This window comes from Genypterus blacodes, unplaced genomic scaffold, assembly GCF_046128005.1.
Source record: "Genypterus blacodes isolate CSIRO-AG114 ecotype Tasmania unplaced genomic scaffold, CSIRO-AGI_Gbla_v1 ptg000216l_1, whole genome shotgun sequence".
NCBI lineage: Eukaryota > Metazoa > Chordata > Actinopteri > Ophidiiformes > Ophidiidae > Genypterus > Genypterus blacodes.
In genome coordinates this window covers 710190-734635 of record NW_027467015.1, presented here as the reverse complement: position 1 = coordinate 734635, position 24446 = coordinate 710190, and the positions used below count along the sequence as shown (strand labels likewise).

Genomic DNA, 24446 nt, shown 5'->3' with positions numbered 1-24446 from the left:
AAAGCCTCACCGCTCCCTGAATGACACTCCTCCTCCTCCTCCTCCTCATCCTCCTCTCTCCCGCTCCCCCTCTATCACGCTAATTAAGGTTCCATGGTTTTGATTTGACCGTTATTCTTGTGTTTACGGCTGCTGTGATTTCCATTATTGTTTCTGTTGTTCTCAATTTATGAATTGTTGTGAGGTTTGTGTGAGGTGACGGGGGATTGGGTGGGTAAAGTGGGGCATGATGGGGGTTTTTTGTTTTTTTTGGAGTCCACGCCAACTGCCCTAAATTTTGTTCCCTTAAAAAGAAAAAAAGAGAGAAATAAAAGAAAGAAGAACCAAAGGAAGGAGTGTATGAGAATATATCAAATAAAGAAAGGAAAGCAAAAAAGAAAGGAGAGAAGGGGGTAGATTGTATTGCCGCTGTCACAGACAGACATGCAGCGTCTGCGCTGATCAAAGGCTTGCGGCTACAGAGGCAACGTGCACAGGGAGCCGCGCTCCTCCGCTCGCCCTCGACTACAAAACACATCAAAAAGAAGGGAGAGAGAGAGAGACTACACTGCCTCTTGTGGTGCTAGCAGGAAACCCAACACCAGAGAGAAGGAGAGGATGAAAAGAAGAAAGAGAAAGGGAGGCTGAAGAGGTGTGCAAAGACATGAGCAGAAAGGGCGAGAGAGAGGGCGCGCGCGAGAGAGAGAGAGAGAGACAGAGAGAGAGAGAGAGAGAGAGAAAGACAAGAGAGAGAGAGAGCCAAGTGAGTGCGAGAGATAAGAGTTTGAAAGAGGATCTCTGGTTTGGCAAAGGCGTGGTGATGTGCCTCGACAGAATTGGATCTCACTACTCCAGTACAGTACAGTACAGTACAGTACAGTACAGTACAGTACAGTATAGTATAGTATAGTATAGTATAGTGTAGTATAGTATAGTAGAGTACAGTATACTACAGCACGGCACAGTACTGTAGACTGTTGGATGGAGTAGGAGTGAAGCTCCCGGGGCTGCTGAGTGTCTGTGTGAGCAGACTGAAGCAAACTGAATGGAGTAATGAGCTCACGGCCAAACTACGGAAAACTACAGCAGAAGTCATTGTAGAAGCCCTCAAAAACTTATTATAAACTTATTTATTATTTGAAGCCCATTTAAAATCGCCTGGAACAAAAGGACAAAACTGATCGCTAACCATCTACACTTTGGTTTGGAGAAGTCTGGGCACTAGTGGGGGGTTTGTGGAGGGGAGTGGGAGTGGGGGGGGGGGGTGACTTACACGGAGATGCGGGTGAGCTGAGTCCGCCGTCAGTGGGCGTGCTGATGGCTTTAGAGTCGGGCATGGGGAGGGGCACAGGGCGCGCCACCGGGGGTGGCGGGGGCAGCAGGAAGGAGCCCGGCATTTTGCTCTGGCCACCTCCATTAGGCTGCAGATGGACCGAACAGACAGGGTGAGCAGGACACACCCCGAGGTCACACACACCAGGGTAAGACACTCACACAACATGCACACAGTTAAAGCAAACATACACACACACGCACGCACGCACACACACTGGGTAGAGATCAACACACTCACTCACAAAAGTAATCGCAGACAGTCTGGCCAAAAATGTTGGAGCAAATAAGAAGTAGAAAACAAGTTATGGACATTTGTCAAACACACACAGGGGAGAAGAGGAATGACGGCGTTCACTAGGGACGTTATTCTAGTGCAATGTGAGAACACAACCAAAAAAAAGAAGGAAAAGTCAAAAAGTGTGTGTATGTGTGTGAATTACACTGTGATTACTGCAGGAAGTAATAGAACTAGAGCAGAAAAAGAACCCATTTGTTTTCAGAGGTGCTAGGGCGGCCATGTTTACTGTACCATCAGCATCCCACACAGAATATCCCTCAAATGCCAGTCAACACAACAACAACACCCGACCAGTTTGCGTTGTTTGGCGTTGCTATGGACGCAATAGTGCTGATATAGAGTTCAGAGTTGAATGGTTCTGTACTCCACAACCTCTACCTGTACCTGCACATGTATGACACAATACTGCATACCACCAAACACTGCAGTGCTCTGTACATCACACCAAAACACAGGAGAACACAGCCGGCTGCCTTAAAATAAAGCTCCTATCAACTCACTACCAGTGTTTTTAATGCTCTTACCAGCCAGATATAAAACTAAAGGCTTAAGCGTATGTTTGCTCAAGATAATAACTCTAGCACAATGCTATCATGTGAGGCTAAGCTACAAAGCTACTCCGTACCCCGAGGTGCTGTGATTCCTCCTCATCCCTCAATCAACTAAATAAACAACATAGAGAAGTCTTGCATGAACGCCATACTGTAAGCACTTGATTGACGCAGGGGGGGTCAAAGGCCACACCCTCCCAGGATGCGTCCCACAAAAGGAGACATACAGAGCATATACAGGGCTAAAACTGTATATGCTGCACTAAACTACAATCCCCTCAGGCAGGGCGAACATGTTTAGAATAAGCATGCGTAGCGTATATGAACAGATGAGAGATTCTGGCTCAGCTGTGCCTCTTCAATCGGCACTTGACGACTCGATCTCACAAAAGTCCACTTGAGTCTTCAGCGTAATGAAACGGCACTTAAAGGCTGCGGCGGGAGTTGCTGTGCGAGGGAAGTGCTGATGGGAAGTGAGCGCTGTGCTTGTTAAACTCACACTCAAACGCACCAGTAGCCTGAACGGCTCCGCTTCAGCTTCTGTTAGCGGACACTTGATGATTGGTTAGTCACAGAACTCTGCGATCTACCGCCCAGCTCGACTCGGAGCCTTCCCCAGCCTCACTCTGTCGCCCCTCACCTTCCTCTACAGCGCCGTGACCTCCACCAAGAACACAATCTGCCGCGACTCTGCCCACCTCTGACCGCGCCTGGCCTCAGATTTGAGCTCAGCGTGAGCCCAGGAATTATAAGCTGCTTCCCCTAAATCCACTGCCATTTGCCAGTCTCACCCTCCTCATACCAGTGTGATGACCTTCCTGCCCAAACTGGCTTTCCCCTTGACATTTTCTCCCTCGCAAACTTAATCTTATTACCACTTTTACTGGCAGGGAACAACTTTTTCTCTCCGCTGCATGTGCACAGAAACACCTGGATATGTCTCCAAGTGTACCTTACTGTCTGACTGATAGGACGTCCCTGAATATGCCTGAAAACAACAGACATGGGCGGGCCTCTCGCTACCTTACCTAACTGCTCAGATGTGGGGAGGAAGTAGTGAATCATATGTTGAACCCATAACAAATCAACTGCTGTTATCTCCATTTTCTCACTGGTCCTGCTTTCCCCTACACCATCAATTAGATCTGTGACCATTTTTCTCCCGGTTGATGACGCTGCCTTGCTCCATAAGGGCTGCCATCGTCCCAGCCCCCCCAGGAAATCAACTAATGTGTCCATAAATATTCCCTTAATGTCGTTTGTGCCGACTATGTCTGTTGGGCTGCATTTTCATTGAGGTTGCATGTGATCTATGTGGATATTCAGTCTGTCTCTTCCATCCTGCATCCAAGTAAACCCCTCTACAAAGCTATACAGGATTAGTGACTTCACGTTTGGTTGTCACGGCACTGCTGAGTGGACGGATGGCTCACCTGCGCGCTGGGCTGTCCCGGGCCGTCGGTGCAGACAAACTGCACAAACTCCTTAAGCGGGTCCTGGTGGTGGTGGTAGCGTATAGTGGGGTGGGGGAAGTAGGGGCTGGACTGCTGGATGATAGAGGAGGAGGGGAAGTGGAGGGTCGAAGCTCCAGCACGGGGACTCCCTGAGAGGCGACCGGGGGACAGGAACGGGAAAAGAGGAGGAGGAGGAGGAGGATAAGAAGGAAGAAGATAAGTGAGAGACTGAAAGACATTCGACATTATTTCGACTCAAAAACACAAAGCAGGGATATAAAGCAGATAATCCTGTATATACATTAACATGCAGACCTATGGCAGTGTGTAAGACATGCTTATGTTCTAGCTCAGCACGTACACAGCTGGCATCACACACACCAGGTTTAGGCCGATCACCACAGAAAATAGCTGTGACAATCTCCTGTGCTCCACCGAAGCTATTTCTGCTTACAAATGATGAGCGTTATCCCTGGATACTGGGCAACATCTGGTCCCATTTATTTCAAAATTAGCCCTCTGGATTTCTCTGCATACACACGTACACGCTCACACACACACACACACACGGGCACAGTAAGGTGTGTTAGGCCCGGCATACGCTGTGTAATTCTATTAGATCGTGTCTTTGGTAGCATCCGACATTTACGGCCAAAACACGCGGTACGATACGCTCACACTGCATGAGCTGACCACAGGGAGGCGCTCAGGCTGAGTGAGGGCTCAGGCTGAGTGAGGGCTCAGGCTGAGTGAGGGCTCAGGCGGCTCTCTCTGCTGACAAATGAAACAAAACAATATGGAGAAGGAGGCAAATATGTACGGGTAGACATGATGGACATTAAACTCTGTCCATGTTTCCTCTCGTCCACACCGTCCGCTCTACACGTCCGCCTTCTTCTCTTTCGGCCGTCTTGTTTGTTGTCGCTGTAGCCAGAGGCCGTTGCTTGGATACTTGGGAAGGAAGCTGAGCAATGACTTTCAGGAAAATAAACTTGATGCGACTTAAACTGCCCAACATCCGAGTGTGTGACATCTCAGTGGGTAGGTTGATCAGATAGTGCAGACCCCCCCGCCCCCCACCCCACACACACACACACACTGTAGAAAATTCAGTCCAGTCCTGATATTAGTGGACAACTATAATACTAAAGCATATGACGGGCCAAGACGCTTTCAAGAAAAACATGAACGCACACACACACTCACACACAAACCGCTGTGGCATGACCGAGCCACACACGCTGGGTTTTTCCACTTTTGTTTTATTGCTGGTTGGTGATGTGTAATCAATCAGCAACATATCCTCGCTGTGTGGTTCTGCCCAGTAGTTTGAAGCTTGAGAGAGAATCTCCCCTCCGCTCCCAACCGACCACAAAATGCCTCACAGAGACATTAGTCAGCCAACCACACACACACACACACACACACGGCTCCACTGTCTGTCCTGTCTGCTGAGATTCTATGGCTTTGGCAATTTGGCACACAGAACTAAAGAGCCAAGCTGCTAGGTGAGGGCAGTTTGGCCAACAAGCATCTGTGATTATGTCTGTCACCTTGTATCTCTTGTGTATTCTGCACTTGGTTGTCTCAGCGCCTGTTTGTCCCTGCGCTCAACTCCAAATCTTGGTTTCTGTGTTTGTGTTTCTGTCTTCTTCCTGTGTGTGTGAGTGTGTGTGTGTGTGTGTGTGGTCAGGAGTAGATGCTCATCTGCATGTGCGTCTCTGTGTCTGTACGTTCTTTCTCTGTGTGTTATTGTGTATGTGTGTGTGTGTGTGTGTGTGTGTGTGTGTATGTGTGTGTGTGTGAATGTGGTACTATGTCTGCCACAGCGTACTGGTGTTTATGTATGTTGCTGTGTGTGTGTGTGTGTAATCGCAGACACAATGCCGAACTCTCCAGACTAGTATAATCAGACAACAGTCAATCTGGCAGCTCTCCACATCAGTTCAGAGCCAATAACGGGACATAAACCATTCGGTCCTCACCCCTGAACACACACACAGACACACAGACACACACACATACAGACACCCACACACACACACACACTAGACCAACAGCTAACAGCTTCGGTCCATCCAACGCTAGCCTGGTTCCAAACATCTTCGTCTCCCCCTGTCTGTCTATCCTCATCTCTCTTTTCATCCCTCGCTCCCTCCCTCCCTCCTGCCATCCTCCACTCTCCTTATAGGACCGAGGCCTCAGAGGGACATTCCATTTGGACGGCAGCCATTTTAGCACAGAGAGTCCTCCACCACGGTTTAAATTTGTACACGCGTGTGTGTGTGTATCTGCATAAGTACGGTCACGTTTATGCAAACAGATGCACACATGCGCACGCAGTTCTCTGAGCGCTCTCATTACAGCCTCTCTATTACACCAAAACCTCTCAGCAAACAGTCTGCACACAATTGGGAGAGTGTTAAAAGTTAGTTAGCGAACAAAGAAACCTGAGCTAGTCCCTCACACCTCTTCAACTCAGCCACCCACCACACAGAGTGGCAAAATTTAGAAATTAATTCAAATGCAAAATCCAATCTGGTGTTTTGAATCCTCGGGAGGATCTACGACTGCCGTGCAGCGATAAACAACACGGCTTAATGGCGTCAGATCCCGCCAAGGCTACGGTTTCTAAATATACTGTGAAGAGCTGGGGAAGTAGAATTCAATACGTTTCTACGTGGAGGGCGATGAATCCAAATAACCTTTACATGCTCCGGCTGGCTTGGCTGCGGACCAAGCCGCGCATCCCTTTGAAACGGAGAGAAGATAGAGAAGGGGGCGCGTTTGCTTCCTTTGAAAAGTGAAGCCAGCCTATAGGGACCTGCTGGCAAACTTCAGATCCGGGAGTCGTTGGGAATTCCCTGACTGGAGATGGGAGGAAGCATGTCGGTTATCCTAGAGGAGCAACAAGACCTTCAAAAACACTGCGGGTGCGCACGAGTGCGACTGTACGCGCTCGGTCCTTCTCCGTTTAACGCTGAAAACTCTCAAGCAAGATAAAACCTTATTACAGCAAACGTAGGCGGTTGTGTTTGAATGTACGTGTCTTTGGTCCTCTCACAGCCACGGCGAGCTCTCTCCAGCCCGCCTGGAAGACTGTAAATGTGGTTAGACGGGTGCACGAAGCAACAGGATGCCAGGCAAACTCAGACACGGAGGTTTGGATGCAGCGATGGTCCCATGCAAATGACATTATCATACACACATATAGACACAGAGATGGCGGTAAAAAACAAACAAACAAACAAAAAAAATGGATGGACGGACAGAGGCTGAAAGAGAGGGAGAGAGAATGTTATCCGAGCCGTGATGGTCTGAGCTGGACAGGTGACGCTCCGCCGTCATCTTGTCTTCTCAGCAGTTTTCCAGACTGTAGGATTTTGTATGATTCATTTTTCTGCTTCGGTCAGTTTCAGGCACACACAACTGTAGGAATGTGATTGATTGTTTCTCTCTGTAGGAGTTTGGGATGTATATGAACCAGTTTGACACTCGCTTTCCCTTCTCTCTCTTTTTCAGATCGTAATGTGGGAGGGGGGATCTGGGGGGGAGGGGTTAATGGCAGGGTTCTCACCTGGTCTCACTCCTGCCAGCACGGGCAGCGGGTGGTGTGTGAACGCCATGCGGGGGGACCTCGTCTGGGAAGACAGGGCGTTGAAATCAAACTTCCCCGGCTTCTTTAGTGAACCAGGCGAGGACAGTCCTAGCGAAAAAAATAATGGAGTCAACAAAAAAAAAAAAAAAAAGTGGGGGGGGAAGAGGGAGGAAAAGAGAGAGGAGGTTTTAATCAAACAAACCGTTGCTTCTTTAACAAGCTGCACTAAAAAAAGATTTAGGTTTTTTTAAATTGAAGGGGACTTTGATTAATTTCCTGATTTGATTGTTTTGGTTGATGGCAGTGCGGTGAGTCGATCCCCCGCCTTTCAACGAGCCAATCAGAGCACGGCATGCTGGGTAAAGATGCAGAAAACAACCCAGGACACCGTTTTGTTACTCTCAGGCTCTGATAACTTATTTTTGAGATAGAGGATTCCTAACTCCCAAACTTTGTGGGTTGAGCATTATTATAAAGTAAGCAACCGTCTTCAAACGAAAAGGGGGGAAACATAATTAAAGCCAATAGGACACTTCTCTTTGTTACCGAGCCAAAGCACATCTATTGCTAGAATAGCCACTTCTGTGCCACTGTATGTTTTCCTCTGTCTCATTTCTTTCTCTCTGTTTCTCTCTCTTTCAGGTGCCAACTCCAGGCTTTCTCTCTTTCTGTGTGTGTGTGTGTGTGTGTGTGTGTGTGTGTGTGTGTTTGTGTGTGTGCGCGCGAGCACAGCCACCATGCAGCCACAGTCAGCTAGCTGTGGTCTGGCTCACGGGCTGGCTGCACAAGAAGAAGGCTTCATTCAGAAATAGCACACACTGTACAGTATGGACACGGCAGCTGCTGAGTGAGAAAGACAAGCAGACGGACAGAGAGAGGAGACAGAGGGAGAGGGAGAGAGAGGCGAGAAAAACGTGGGAGACATGAAAATATGCGAGGGAGCAAAGGAGTGAGAGAGCAAAGCAGAACCTGTGAAAAATGCAGCAGTGTCTTGTTTTTCTGTGCGTTGCTCTGACGACATGTATGAAATTGGAATGTCATAAGATGTTAAATATGGTTATTATCTCTCACCCGCACACGCTCGCACACACAACGCACTTGAAAGCGCAAGCACACACACTCGCTCGCAAACAACAAAGAGCGACAACGCCGGCACATTTAACCGACGAGAGACAATACACGCCTTTTCCTTTTCCTCAAGTTGCTTCTCTCTAATCTTCCCTAACAAAGTGAGTGATGTGCTAACGTTCTCTTTTCTAACTTTTTTCCTCCAGACCGTTGTTTTGTAGTCTATTTCTGTGGCCCCTCCGCATCAAATAAGGCATTAAATACGATTCCTCCTCAGTTCTCCAGCTGGAGATGTGTGAAAGTCTATGGGAGTGTGGGGGCGTGTAAAACCTTCCCTCCCTGTGTGAAAGAGTTAAGTCTCAAGCAGGTGGGAGTGAATATGTGTGAACCATTTATGTCTTTAGCAGACATATATTTCTTTTTTTTCCCCCCAACCGTAGCGGGAGTACGGGGGCGTATTGTACTGTCAGACAGATTCCGAGGCATGAAGGCAACCTCGATCCCACTTCTGACACCAATAGTTAGCGGTGATTTGCTATGACACACGTGTCACACTGGTGGGAGCAAACTGGAAATATGAGCAGTTTGCAGATATTTAAACACGGGGGGAAAAAACACTGCAGGGGGAGAGGGCGGCGTGCGGCACAGGAAGAAACTCTACGATTGAAAGTGGAAAAAAAACAGAATGGGTTCTGGTGCTGAGAGGGCCGGGGACTGATCGGCTTAGGCTGCGGAGGTTTATAAATTGGAAAAGAGAAGAGGAAGAAACGGTGCCGTAACTCGTGAACACCACACTCGGTAAAGCACATGGACGGCATTTAATAGTGTTAATGGCGTGTGAGGGGAAGCACGGCCGGTGAGAAAATGTAATCCTACGCCGTGCTTTGGGTTTGACACTGCAAGGCATTTATGTCCAACGTTTACAGCAAAAATCCACCGTTGTACAAGCCGAGTGATGCCAAGACGAAGGGGGTGCAAAATGGATTCAGAACAATATGGCGGCCGTCACACAGAGGAAGGAAGTAGCTCCTCTAGGTGCCGTGCTGTCGTCCATGGAGACTGAACTAGAGAAGGAGGAGGTGAGGGTGGAACCGTTAGACGGTTGGGAGGATCAGGACGCGACTCGATCGATGCGTCGGCCCACTGAGCTCTTTTCTTGCCGTAGCCGGAGGGGTGTTGCTAAGATACTTGTGAGCAAACTGAATTTCAGGGGAAATCACGTCCAGGAAATGGAGACGTAGACCCGAAGGGGGCAACTGAGACTGATGAGATTCCATCAAAACGCCTGAAATGACAAAAATTCATCCGACAAATTTGGCCCGACCCTAACGTTAGCTCGGAAGCTGCGATTTTGGGGTCAAATCTAAGTTAGATGGTGCAGTTTGTGTTTCTACTGTGATTGATGCTGATTTCACTCTGATGACAGTGTGGACCTGAGAGATATTCATTGCCTTTATTTGGCCTTTAATGCACATGGAGACGTCTCTAACTGCAAGGAGATGTGACAGAAAGTATTTGCAGTGTGTCAGAGACAGCACGATGGTTTGGTCTGGTCTGGTCTGGGTTGTGTGTGTGTCTGTGTGTGTGTGTGTGTGTGTGTATGTGCCACAACTGCACTGTTTCCTCTCTTGGCAAACCTTAGTGTTTCACTGGCAACCAATCAAGCGCTCCCATGATGACCCTTCTGTCTCTCCACACTAACAGGCCTGCCACCAGATGCGCCTCTGAAGCATGCACACACACACCCACACACGCACACTCACATACGGTACACGTGGTTGGAAAAGATGGAGGAAGAGAGGCGGCTAAAACAAGTGAAGGAAAGTCAGAAACTCGTCTCCAGTGAGTCACACAGCACGGGAGCGTCCAGCCGTCCCTCCTGACGCCTCAGGCATTCACTCAAAGCACCAAGCCAAGCTCCGCCACCGCCACAAGTCTCTGCTGTCTCCACTCTTTCACAATCATTTGGATGTAATATGGAGTGGTGGTTGCTGCGTTTGCCTCCACTAACCTCCCCCCGCCCCTCCTAGCCCCTGTGGAGCAGATGTCTCCGGCATCCTCGTGGATCCCAAGGCTACACACACATGGAAACACCATCTGGGACCATGCTTCAGCTGTGAGTGTGTGTGTGTGTGTGTCTGTGGGGGCTGTGTGATATGTGTGCACAGATCTATCATGTGTATACCTGGATGAAAGTGTGTGTGTTGTGTGATTTGCACATGCATGCAGACATACGCAGATGCATGAATGCATCTTCATACATCTGTGTGTGCCTGTAACTAGGTGTGTGTGTGTGCTCAATTGGTTATGGGAGGATTTGTGGGGGGGCATTGATGACGCAGTGGACAGACAGTGGCACACCTGTGTGTGTGTGTGTCTGAATGAACAGGAATTCCCAAAGGAGCTCTGCATGTGGCAGGTGGGCTCTTTGGTAAATCGGACACACACCTGTGTTCTCCTCTCCTTCGTCTTTTCTCTCAAACCGCGATCAACATTTCTCCCTTTTTTTTCTCCCTTTGTTTGTGTGAAACAACTTCTGTGCTCGCTACAGTTAAAAATATTTCCTAACACATACAAAATAATTAAAAAACTGGCTGATAATTACGAAAGCTTTTGGCTCGCAGAGTTTTCACTTGATTTTTGTAAATTAATTGGTTAGAGGTTCTGGATTTGCACGCTATTCTACACCTCTATTTGCCAAACTCATTAGGAGGTGTACAAGGCTGCACGCTGCACTTTTGAGAGTAAGGGGGTGGCGCACACACAAAGCCAGTTAGAGCGAGAGAATGAGTGAGAGAGAGAGGGAGAGAGAGAGAGAGAGAGCGAGAGGGAGGAAGAGGATGGGAGGTGAGGCTCTGGTGCGCTAAGGCGTGCAGCAGCCTCTGCTGTGTTGTGCTGTGGCTCTGATGAGCAGCCACTTAATTACATTTACAGCTAAGTGGAGCAGGAGCAGGAGCCGAGCCGCTGGGGCTCCGCTGAGAGCAGAGTGGAGCTAAAATCAACTACAGGGCGCTCGGCTTTTCCACTTTTCACCCCGATACGCTCTGTGGCTCCCTCCTCAGCCTTCTCTATTCGACTGCTACAAAGTCTCCTTCTCTCCTCTCTGCTCTTCATCACCTCCCCGTTTCCTCCTCTGCACTGATAGCATTTCTCCCTCCCCGGAGTCCTTCCTGCTGTACACGTTTTCAATTAGAGAGAAGGGAGATGGGGACGGCGGGTTGAAGGCAGAGCCGGGGAGCAGGAGTGAGCGGTTTCACACTTCTGATCCACAGACGGTAAGCGTCTTAATGAGGGATTTGAGGCGGGGGAGGGGGTGGAGCGACAGAGGGTTGGGGGGCGAGGCAGACACCTGAACACCTGCAGGGGAGGGGAGCCTGATAAGCATGTGTGTGTCGATGTGTGAACGTCTGCATATGGGGAATGTGGGAGCTGTGTGTGTGTGTGCGTGTGTGTACTTACAGCATGTGAGCATGCGTGGGTGTACACGTGTGTCTAAGACATTGTGTGCGAGCATGTGGGGGGTCTGTGGATATGTGTGTGAGAGAATGGGGACATCATGTGAATGTGCCTACTGGTGTTGACAGTGAGTCTGTGTGTGTGTGTCACCAGGAGTCACTGACATGACGCAGAGACAAAATCAGGAATCTGGAGTGGTTTACATGCAGCATAGGGGTTTTACATCCAACGTAAAAGCCAGTGAGAGAATCCTTTACCATCCCATCACCATGACGCCCAGGGAATAAGGGGTGTTAATGCAAATGTGATCAGCAGCAAAGACAGTAACTAAACAGGACGTGAAGCAGGTACATTGTGATTACAGTCCCATTTAGCAGCACAGAGTCCTCACCAGACATCCACACAGAATACACACACACACAGATATATACACAGTATATACACACACACAGAGAGGAATGGCTGAGCTATGTAAAAGGCGAATAAAAAAGCAAATGTATAGTGTAATCAATGTTGTTCTAACCATGGTAAGGAAACTGCACGCCATCGTTTTCATGTTTTATCTTCCTCTCCTGCACACTCGCCAAATGGTGCTGCACTGAAAGGGGAGAAGGGTATTGTTAACAATGAGAGAGAGAGAGGGAGAGAGAGAGGGAGAGAGAGAGAGAGAGAGAGGGAGAGAGAGAGAGGTAAAGGGAGAGTGTTAGAGAGTGAGCATTTGTGTACGATGGAGGGAATTAATGACTGATAAGTGACAAAACATCAACGTTGACTGTCTGCTTGTGGCTTTAAAAGTGAGCGTGAGTTCATATGAAGTGGTTCCACGTTGGACCGAGGGGGGGGGGACAGCAGAAGGTTTCTCTTAAGAGTTACAGGGTAGAAGTTGTTGGGGGAGATGAAGAAGGGGAGTGAGGAGGTAGAACGCAGAGGCACAAAAGTCCACAGCTGGATTACAGACGGTGGTTACTGCCAAAACAACGGAAACACCAACACAAAGCCTTAATTCAGGCTGCTGTAAGCTGTTATTTCAACCTCAATGCATCTTGGCATTTGTATTCCCAGTGTCTGGAACTATTTGCTGTATGGCATTTAGCGCCATTTGTCCATGGTAAATCCAATTTTCTGAGGTTGCTGGAGAAAGAAAAATGCTGACTAAAAACACGCCGCGCCGTAATTTACAACATATTGATGCGTTTAAAGGCATTCGCCGAAGAATAAAGGAGGCGACCACTCCAATCAGTGATAAAAGGCTTCACCACATCGCCCAAGTGATGACTGGAAAACTTTTATCTCATTACTCATTTCCTTTGTTGATTTCAGCCGCTCCACACTTGGCCAGAGGAAATTGAGACGCGCTGTAATAAAGCTGACAGAACTGTTTTCCACCGACCATCAATCTCTTATTAATTGTGAGAGTTTCCTTTATTTTGGCAGATATCGATACATCTTTTTCAATAATGGTTAATAATTGGTCTGGCAAAAAAAACGGGGGGAAAATGTGTGTTTGAAAAAGGATAGACTGTTAGAAAATAGAAAATATAATAAAACATATGGTGTAATATTACACATTTAAACAGCTACACTACATGTTTGTGCTTTGTTTTGCCCGAAACTGTGGCTCATAGACTCTGGTGCTCCTTTCATCGTGTCTGGGCAGGAGTCAGACTGAAGGTTTGGAGGGGAAGAGAGGAGTTACAGATGGTGGGGTGTAGTGAGTGAGTGAACGTGGGTGGTGAAACCTGCTGAGTGGGTGACAGGTGTGGGGTGGGACAGGGATGGGGTGGGGTGGGTTGGGGTGGGGTGGGGTACCTGCGTCCATGTCATTGGGCCACGCGCTGGACTGGGAGGAGCTGGCGGCGGGTGAGCGTCCGGGATAGAAAACATCATCCGTGGGGCTCTCCAGCTCGCTGTCGTCTAACGACTTCCTCTTAGTGGAGCTGAGGGGTGGAGTTGGGCGTGTAGAGGAGGAGGGAGCCGGGAGGAGAGAGGGACAAGCATACATGAGGACAGGGAAGGTATACATCAAGACAAAATTGAGAGATTAATAAAGACATATGGTATGGCAGCAGAGGTTCTCGATCCTGATCCTGGACTACCACAGAGTTACATGTTTCCCATCTCTCCCTGCTCGACTCAGCCAATCGCGATCTGGAGCACACACTCGGGGTCTCAGTGTATGGGAAATGCAGCCTTCATTTAATATACACAAACTTTGTTACATTTCCCAGAATCCATTTCAATCAAATTAAAACCACAGTATTTTGAGATTGAGATGAGATCTGGGAATGATGTACGTCTGTGCAGTCTCTCTTATTTATGAAACTTTCATCCAGCCTACTACTCTCTGCAGCCTTCCTAATTGATTGATATATTGATTGTGTGTGAGTGTGTGTAGAGCAGGGGAAGAGAGAGATACACAAAGAGGCTGTGAGAATGATAAGCACAGATATATTTCCAGATTTGCTTAATTTTGTTATCCACATATCACAAAGTCTTAGGACAACTGGTGAAAGCAGGAGCGTGAGGAGGAATCAGAAAGAAGAGTCAGAAAGTACAGACAAGCTACAAGTAAAAGATCACTATACTGCATGGGGATCTGTGTGTGAGTGTGGTGGGGGTGTATCTTGTGTGTGTGTGTGTGTGTGTGTGTGTAGGTGTTTACAACTACCTCCGTGGAAGGTTTGCGTACAACTCCACCTCAGACCTGTAGTGACAGCAGACCAGAGGCAGGAAGAGAGAGAAAGGAGGGAAGAAAGACAAAAAAGAGCAAAAGCAGAGAGAGCTGTCACACATTCATAAAGAGAACAGCTGACAGAGATAGACACAAACAAACACACACACACACACACACACACACACACACACACACACACACATATACATACAGTAGTAGAGTGTTCAGGACAGATTCCAAGACTGGAAATGGAATGTGGTATCATTCATAGTAAGATACCTATTGGAATCTGCCAGATTTAACTTGCCAGCAAAGTTCACCTTGTGATGAGAGGCAATACACACTTGGCAGGTATTTCTACAATTTCACACTTCCCTCCAGTCTGACCTTGGCATCACAGCGAATCACATACCAAGGTAGCACTGCTGTCACCACATGGTGGCTTCACCCACAACAGACTGCACTAATGTTGGACAGCTGCAAGTTGGGGAATTCTGCGGCGCTAGCCCGTGTTTGTGGAGCTGGATTGTGGGCAATATCTCATCCTCGCCACACCACCTATGACACTATATATGGCCTGTGAGGCCCAGAGTCCTACGTACCTGGTGGAAGGAGGGGAGGTGAGGGAGCGGCGCCCCAGGGCCACTTGGTTGATGTTGTAGTAGCCAGGACTGCTGTCCAGGTCGGCCAATGAGAAGTTCGGACCTGACGCTGTGGCTACAGGCGCTGAGAGAGCGGAGGGGAGGAGGAGGAGGTGAAATAAGCAAGAAAAGGGAGGAGGATGATGAGGATTTTGCCTACAGACGCTTCAAAGAAATGTGCAAAATCACAGCTTCCATTCAGCATCAAATTCTTAAGACGCAATCTGGAAAAATCTGCTATAAAAACTACAAATAAAAGGGTTTGTGTATTTGCTGTTACTTACTCTGTGACACTCTGACCAGCTCTGCCACGTTCCACACCCCTGAGGTGACGAAGCAGTCCTGGAAACTCAGGTGCCCTGTAAGAGGAGAGACGTGATCAGGACCACAATGGGAGCCAAACCACAGGACAACACTTCATCACAAATTCATGGGATTTGTGTTTTCCCCCCCAAAAAAAAAAAAAAAATTGGAAGAAGCCCTGGAAAGCCCATCCCTGTGAGAGGGGCGACCATCTGCAACTATGTTTGTGGATCAACATCTGTGTGAGTGTGTTTGCTAATTGGATCCATAATTGGAATATGTTAAGAATGATAAGCATGATGGAATCAATTCTAGTATGCTGATTTGACGGTGTTTGGACATGGACGTGTCGCGTGTGTCTGAGTGTGTGTGTGTGTGTGTGTGCGCCTACCATTAGGCGGTGGTTTGATGTCTGTGTCCCCTTGTTGGCTGGAGCTGTCTGATTGTCCGGATTCTGGGAAGAAACGAGACAGAAATGAACGGTTACAACCCGGTGTGTAAAACAAACAAATGTCCCATTACATGATTTCATATTTCTGTACTGTATAAGGCAAAAGAGTACTATAGGGGGAGTGCTGTTCGGTATGTACCTTGTGAGTGTGTGTGTGTGTGTGTGAGATGATGATGTCTTGATGTATGTAAGAATGTTCTGCTTCTCCCTCTGTCCCTCCTGACTTAAGGTGTGATGATTTACACTGTGCTGCTATGCAATTTAGTATCTAACCACGCAATCATATCCCCTCAGTCTAATCCTGTTTAATACCTTCTTGCTGGTAGGGATTTAGTCTGCGTAAACAAAGTGACTTACACACACACACATCCACACAAAAATCCACACTACTGTACACACTCTTTCAGTTTGTTTCTCAAATTTTTTGTTTCATATTTTAATATGTGTTGTAATCCCGTACATGCCATTGATTCTCTCTCTCTCACACACACACACACACACACACAAACACACACACACACACGCACACACACACACACACACACAGTCCTGGGGGACTTTGGTATGTTTAAATAGTTGATGTAAGTAAGTTGATGTAAATCTTTTAGCTAGCATCAGATGACAGTAGGGGAAGCACAAATACATACATGACACCTACACACAGATACACACACACACACACACACACACACACACACACACCTGTTAATACACATATATACCAGCCAATGGCAACAAAAGGTCACATTCAGGCTCTCCACTCTGAAGGAGTCCTGAGCCATGTTGGCCTTCAGGGGCACATTGTTATCTGAAGTCTGAAAAAAGATGAAATGTGTATCTTGGAGGACGAGTGTACACAGTGTGTATGAATGTTTATGGATATGGAACAGCTGCATATATTTCCTCAGTCTTTGTGACCACGTGTCTGACTCGGTGAATCATACCGAGCAATCTGTTTCCAGGGCTGGCTTGGCGTGGGGTGGGGTTGGGGGGGGGGGGGGGGGGGGGGCTGACGCTGTAGGCCATACATACAGGCCTAGCTAGGCTGGAAGCCACTAGCTAGCTGAGCTGAAGGAGGTGTTTATCTGCAGGCTGTAGGTGATAACAGAGCACACACACTCCTGCCAGCAGCACTTGCCTTGCAGCCACACTAAGCTACAGATTACTGAGCAGAAACAATAACAGACCTGTCTCTCTGCCTACGACGCAACGCTTATCCACAGAGAGAAGAGCGAGACAGACTGGAGGAGTGAGAATTAAAGAAAGAAGGGGCATGGGATTGAAAGAGAGATTCTGTTTCCTCTCCTTTTCCGTGCAGAATCTTGCTTTTCTCTGTCTGTCTCTGGCTGGGTGTAATCCTGGCAGCCATCTTAGAGCTTGGCAGCCATCTTAGCATTGGCGGTAGCGCCACATTCCAGCTAACTGACGGCACTCACTCCAAACATACGAGCCTGAGCCCCCACCGTGCATGCGCCCAGGCACATTCAAACACACACACACGCACACACTCATACGTGGACAAACACTGACGTACACACTCTGGGTAAACATATATGATGGCCAATGAAAACTGTTGAGAAAACAACCTGACTTCACTGGACTTTTTACCGTTGTGCAGTATTTCGCCGCTGGACTCGACTGTATTGTAAACACTATATTTCTCACGCCATACATGCATTGGTAGGATACACAACCACAAGTTGATGGATACAAAACACTGAGAGAACTGCAGGTATTCTGAGGCCAAAGGTACAGAGAACGCTTGATACTGCAATAATGCACAAGAGTTCATCATACTGAGACGTCCAGACTAGACTAGAAGGTCAAAGGATTAGTACAGACAATTGGGAGGAAAGTATAGGGTGATTTCATATTACCAGTCTAGTAACTAGGTGACTCATTAAAGCACATATCTCTGCTAAGACCCAACAATCCGCTCATCTGGACCTGCAACCGGATCGCACCTATGAGGAGATGAGCTTGGGGTTTGTACTGTTTGCTTTATTCCAATTTGTTCAGATCGTTTCATTGATTTTAGTCATAAAAATCAATCTCCCAATCTGGATCCATTGTGTGGAAATGTAATATGTTCTTCCACGGACTCACGCTCAACCTGCCCACCAAGTTTAATGAAAATGGGTTCATAACTTTTTCGAGTAATCCTGCTGACAAACAAAGAGGCAGACAAACCAACCGACACAGATGAAAACATAATCTCTTTGGCAGTGGTAATAATACAAACAACCATGATTTGTATCGTGTTTGCTATGCTCTGAATGTGCGTAGAATTACTGATTGTGGCTTTCATCACTGAGCCAGTTGATGGGACCAAAGCTATGCTGCAATACTGTGCTTTGAGACAGAAATGGAACCTATAACTTTTCCTTCTTTAATGATTAGAATAAGTATAAGCCAACCTAAAGTACCTAGGGTGGGGTGAGGATTTCCACTGACTGACATCATGGGATACTACAGAGCTTCCTGTTATCCTATAAGACAATTCTTTACAACGGCAAAACATCCAATAGCTCTGAAACAGGAACAATACTTTCTCACTACGGACATATCACATTTAGGAAAAACCCCCGTGGAAACCCTGTCCTCGCTGCTTTTCTGTTGTCTATTGTTGGCCTGTCATGACCCCAACGTGCTCGGCTGTTGTAAAGGTGTGAAAGACCAAGCGTGAAAACTGAGGCCGGTGGAAGATAAGAGGCTGGCAGGCAGATATATGAAGTACACCAGAGAGCCACCGATGGCTGTCCTCAGCATCACCCTGGGGCCTCGACAAGCTGCGACACATCACCTCTCAGAGCAGACAAGAAGGACGGCCGACATGTTGGTGTGAATACCACAGGAGTCTACTTTCCTTTTTTTCCCCAAATTGGATTTTCTAGTTTAGCTATAGCTTGGCCCGAGAGCAATTTGGCTCGCGGAAACTCCAGGATCCGTTAGCATTAGCCAGCTAACGACGCAACCAAACAGCGCGACGTCAGTCATTCATTCGGCGGCGCGTTCGGGTTCGCAGCCGTGATGGAGAAGGGAAGGCAGGGGGAGTAAGGGGGTAAAGACAGAAGGGGGTCTGGTTGCCGGTTATCGCTGCTCTGCCAGCTGCGGGGTGACAGCGGCACTCGTACCCCCTCTCCCCATCCCCCCCCACTGCCTCCCAACCACACATCCAGCCTCTTATCTCCTCACCGCAGTCCCCCAAAGCCTTCCCTGCAGCAACCCTGATGCCCCCCTCCACCGCCAGCAACCCCGCTTCTAACCTCAAACCTTTCAGCCCACCCTGCAGAACCTCCGCTTAAAAACCACACATGTGTTTGCACACTGCTGCGCTTATGATGATAATCGACGAATCAACTGCGTTTGACAATCAAACACAACTCAAATCAATCCCAACAGTCGTCACTTTCACTCTTCATGTCTGACTCTCTGCACCTAAGTTGTCTACACCTGTTGGTCATTAAAGTCCTGATCTGATCCGGTTCTGGTGTGTGTTTTTTAACACAGCACTTACTCTAGGCTATTTTTGAAGAAGTCTGTGAAGAAATATGTACAAAATACAAACCCCAAAGGCGATCTACCAATAGGTTTGATAGGTTGCAGATGAGGACCTGAATCTGATTGGCTGGAATATGTTTTCCCGACAGACCGGAGAGTCACTGTGTCAGTTTCTGCTGGATGTGTAACTAACATGAGGCAAGCGCTTGACTAACGATGTTCCCACGATCCTCAACACACCCGCATTCGTCGTGGCACTGACACGCCGCGCAATCCTCCCATCTATCACCACGTGACTTAACTCTTACAATCACTCTGAAATCCTACACAGAGCTGCGGCTTTCCTTGCATCATTCCCATCTGCGGTGCATTGTCTCATCCTCTTCATCATCGTTTTTTCTGCCTTAAGTGACATTTTCATCTAGTCTCCTCTAAGCCCTCTCCTCGTCTCCACTTACACTCCGCTGATCGCTCTCCAGCCCCGCTTTATCCGCCGCACTGTGGCTCTCTTTAAGGTTAGGAAAGACAACATGGTCTGTGACACGGTTCATCAAAGCGTGCGCACACACACACACACACATCTCTGTCTATCTGGACATCTAACTACCCAGTGGCCCATGACCTGCTGGTTTCTGGTTGTCTGATCCACGTTAAAACAGAAGTGTGGAAACAAACTAATTCTTCTTAAATATGGGAAAAAAACAAATACAAAAGTAAAGGTCAGAAGGAGAAATGTGATTATTGGTGCGCCACTGTTCAACAGCTGGCCACTTTACGATCAGCGAGACAAACCAACAAGTGAGCCACGTTTTCCCTGACTGCACATGGACTCGGAGCCACCGTATGTGAACGCACGCATGTGTCTCTGTGTGAAGACGACATCTTTGTGCACGTCTCGTTGGTTCTCAGACTTCCCCTGCTTGCTGGAACAAATGTCAACTCTCCTCTCCCCCTCCTCCTTCGCCTTCTACTCCCCCTCTCCTTTCCCTCCCCCCCCCTTCCCAAAACACAGGATAATGCAGTGCAGCCTCCCAATTGGGTTTCACTTAAGAGGTTTATCGGTATGTTGCTAAACATTCTGACCTTTTTTTAATCCTTAATGCGCTTAAAATGTTCCAAACCCTCCTAATCCCCCCGGCTATCCCACACAGATGTTCGCTCAGCTCTTTTATTGGACATTATTTTATTTTTTTCCTTTTTATTTATATATTTTTCTCTCTTTTTTTTTAATTATTTAACTCCGTGTCATTTTGGGGAACATTTCTGTTTCACTGTTAGTTGAGTTTATGCAAGTGTTGAGTCTATGTATGTGTGTGTGTGTGTGTGTATTAGTGTGGTGAGACGTGTGAACTTGACCTTTTCAAAGCTCAGTGAAAAGGAACACTTACTTTTAATGATTTAATCTTCTGAAAATTCTAAAATAAACAAATCACAGATATATGAAGATGAAGTATTTAAGTCAGTGGTAAAAGAGGGGACATCTGCTTGTCATACATATATAGCACCACATATATGTATGTGTAGATAGAGCTGTGTATGCACAAATGTATGCCATGCTTATACAAATCAATGTATATATGCACGTATGTCTGTGTGTTTGTGTCCCTGTATCACTGAACCACTGTGCCAGGCAGGCAGGCTGTGTGGCGAGATGGCAGAGTAGGGCTCTGTGTGTGTGTGTGTGTGTGTGTGTGTGTGTGTCTGCGTGTGTGTGTGTAGCAGGTGTGCCTGGCCGCCCTGCGCAGCTTGCTGCCCATCTGTGCTCCCGTCTGTGTGCCGCCTGCGCCCACGCTCTGCCAACAGCACCACACCACAGCACCAAGACCCAGGAGAGAGGGATGCTGAGCGACGAGGGGAGGGATGGAAAGAAAGGGAAAAGGGATGGAGGGGAAGAGAGGAGAGAGGGGGACGGATGGAGGGAGGAGCAGTGAAAGGAGGAGAGGGGGATTACATGGCTGGGAGCACGGAGGACAGAAAAAGCAGCAAAATAAGAGAGGGGGAGAGTGTGTGGGGGGAGAACACACTAACTCACAGGGAAGAGGGGGAAGTGGGTGACAGTGAGAGGATGGGGTGCTGGGGGCTTGGTGAGGGTGGTGCTGGGGGGGGGGGGTTATCTGACTGGCTGGATGCCCATACATACCCCCCCCCCCCACACACACACACTGTTCTTTATCCCTTTCACTCCCTCCCATCAACCCTGCCTCTTTCCATTCATCCTCTTATCCTCACTGCGCCCCACCATCACCTCTTGGCTCTATCAGCGCAGATTATTATGGACCCGGGTGAGACATCCACACAACATGCTCTAGTGTTCCTCAATCACTGGGTCAAGACCCGACACTGGCTTCAATGGGTTGCGTTAAAAAAGGGTCCCCTGATTTCTTAGAAAAAATGATTTATCTTTAGAAACTGAACACTACAAGCTTGGTTAATAATCAAGCTGTTGGCTCAGGAGGAAGAAGAAAACACAAAAAACCCTGAGAAACTACTCAACACAAGAATTCAACTCGTTTAATTCTGTATGTGATCACTTGGCTACATGAAACAGATTCTGCGCTTGGTTCCTTTACTTCATACTCAGGAAGTGCGGCTCTGTCCCAGCCGACAGCCACGGCCAGATATTCATGTGTTTGTTGAATGTTGACCGCCAAAAAAAATCTTATAAGGACGACGCGAACAGGATGTGACTTTCCTATACCATGCGAGTTTTAACCAAGTTTTGGGTTTATTGTGCGCCTCGGGGCGTTCAGTGTCAGTTTGAATCACAATCTGTGGGTTTGTTGTTTGGGTCAGGTTGCAAATTCTAGTCTAAAGTAAGAAAGGCCCTGGATTTAACCCTGATCTTAACTATACATGGAAATGTGAACCTTGATGCCGGACAAAGATCATTTTTAATGACGTCTAGACTGAATTTGTCACCAGTCAGCTACAATTTGTGTAACAGAACTCAAGGTACACTAATGTGCTCAAAAACAGTAAGTAAAATAAACACAAACCTGGAGAGGAGTCAAGAGAGCAAAGGAAAGTCTACAGTACATCTGAATGTTTTATTCTAGGAGGCCAAAACACTTAATGGGACACTAATAGAGTCATTGAGTCAAGCAACCCTGTTCTTATTCCATTTGGTTTGTGTGATCATTGCTATGTAATGCGGTCACAGATGCCTCGAACAGCACACTGATTCATAATTAATATGGATAGCTGAGAGTAAATGTGCTTTGGAGTGACGCTGACAGGCTTGTTTTTGGACAGCCGCTCAAAGTCCCGAAGGATCGCTAGGGCTCAAGGAGGAACAACCCTGCACACATGAAATACACACACACACACACACAAGACTGACACAATACACACTTTTACAAATTTGCACTGACAAAGAAAAATACACAAAGCTTTGACATGAAGTCTTGATTTCAATCAGTTTAAAAACTAAAAAGATATGAATTCATCGTCCTTAATTTTGACTGGACTGATGAGTCTGCATGTACATGTATGTGTGTGTGTATGTGTATTTTATAAATTAACAGGGGCAAAGTGTATTACTGCTGTGTGTGTGTGTGTGTGTGTGTGTGTGTGTACTGCTGGGGGCCCCCAGCGTGGTTCACGACCCAGCCTAACAGAGTGTGAACGTCCCCCTGCCGAGCTGATACTGATATAACTGTCCTGTAAGTGGTGTTGACACCAGCATTATTACCCTGTCAACTTCCATCTCTACTCAGCTTAAAGGAGTCAACCGGGGCGGGGGGGTGGGGGGGGGCGGGCGTGTTGAGGACCAGTGTCTCTGCTGAGCCCCGCTACAGCCCAAATAAATACAGCTGCACAAAGGCCGGAAAGGGAAAGAGAAGGGGAACAAGGGGGAGGGAGGAGGAAGGAGGAGGGGGGGCAGTAGGGGAGCACTTACTCCTGCTGCTACCTACTGTAAAGATACAGCAACACAAAAAGAATGGCTGCAGCAGGGGTTTATGACCACCAGGTGGCCTTGTCCTGGCACACACTGAGCATGGTGAAATGCAAATAAAGCAATGAGGCCTTGGGCCAGCGTCTCAGCTCACACACACACACACACACACACACTCTGCAGACTGCAGGAACAGGCCAGGAGCGGAGAGAAAGGCAGACAAAGACATGAAGAGGAGAGAGATGTGACGTGAATCAAATCAGAGGGAAATATGGAGTCGGGAATATTATTCAGACACCAGAACGAGTTTAACCCCTCTGTGTTTGGAGAACTCAGATCTAACATACTGCACACACACACACGCCATCATGGTTTAAGAAGAGATTTTAAATCCAAAACACCTTCAAATCTACAATATCAGCATCTGTTGGCTGAAGAGGTCAGAGAGGGACAAAGCTAGAGAGAGGAAGCAGAGGAAGAAGGATACAGTGTGGGAATGTACAGCACAGTCAGAAAAAGAAATAAATACATAGCTCTGTGACAGAATACATATTTGTGGCCAGAAGAGAATGGAAATAAGAAAAGAATGAATAAACTTCATCTGGAGAAAACCGCAGCGTGGAACGTGAGAGGAGCGGAGGAAAACGTGCGAAGGACAGCAGAGTGAGAGAAGGAGAGAGAGAGAGAGAGAGCCGTGTTCTTTACCTCCCCCTCATCTGTGTTTCCATACATTAGGAGCACCTCAGAGTGTGTTATCATCTTAAACAAACTGACTGTGTGTGCGTCTGAGGCGTCCAGCAGGGGAAAAGACAAAAGACATGAAAGAGCGGGCCGGCGGCACAGCGAGGTTCAGTATAGACGGGTAAAGTAAGGGGAAAGCCAGCGTGAAGACTTGGATTTCGCTTCCCCCTGGTCCCTCTTCCTGCTGGCCCAGATACACACTGCAGGTCTTTGTGCTTGAGCCTGTTACACACACACTTCCTGTCTGGTCAGTGGAGGGGTGCTTTAAGGTAAGCCTCTCCCACGTTTGCGTACTCTGCCATCTCTCCTTCTCTCTTTAAGCCGTATTCACTAATCGTGTTCCTAGACGTGGTTCAGGTTTTGGGTTTTGGGTTTGGACACTGTGGGCCACCTGCTTCTCTATCTGCCCACTTCCTTCCGTTTATTAATATTAGATTTCTGTTGGTATTACTTGACGCCCGGCCTCTTCCCTGGCACTCGCTCCTCATTTCTACCTCTTGG

The 24446-nt window shown here is 47.7% G+C and overlaps 1 protein-coding gene across 8 annotated transcripts in view; it reads right to left on the bottom strand.

The window, feature by feature from the left end:
- nfixa (nuclear factor I/Xa) overlaps nt 1-24446 on the bottom strand; it is a 105623-nt gene that overhangs the window by 6563 nt on the left and 74614 nt on the right. For 3 of the 8 annotated variants that reach the window (XM_076170376.1, XM_076170378.1, XM_076170379.1), the window contains 9 exons: nt 15749-15811; nt 15339-15413; nt 15016-15139; nt 14408-14443; nt 13549-13676; nt 12263-12337; nt 7195-7323; nt 3597-3766; nt 1253-1400 (listed from right to left, as the gene is read on the bottom strand). In XM_076170376.1, the coding sequence (XP_076026491.1) occupies nt 1253-1400; nt 3597-3766; nt 7195-7323; nt 12263-12337; nt 13549-13676; nt 14408-14443; nt 15016-15139; nt 15339-15413; nt 15749-15811 (948 nt within the window). The remainder of the gene's footprint in view (nt 1-1252; nt 1401-3596; nt 3767-7194; nt 7324-12262; nt 12338-13548; nt 13677-14407; nt 14444-15015; nt 15140-15338; nt 15414-15748; nt 15812-24446) is intronic. The other 5 variants (XM_076170382.1, XM_076170383.1, XM_076170381.1 and 2 more) reach the window with 4 other exon arrangements.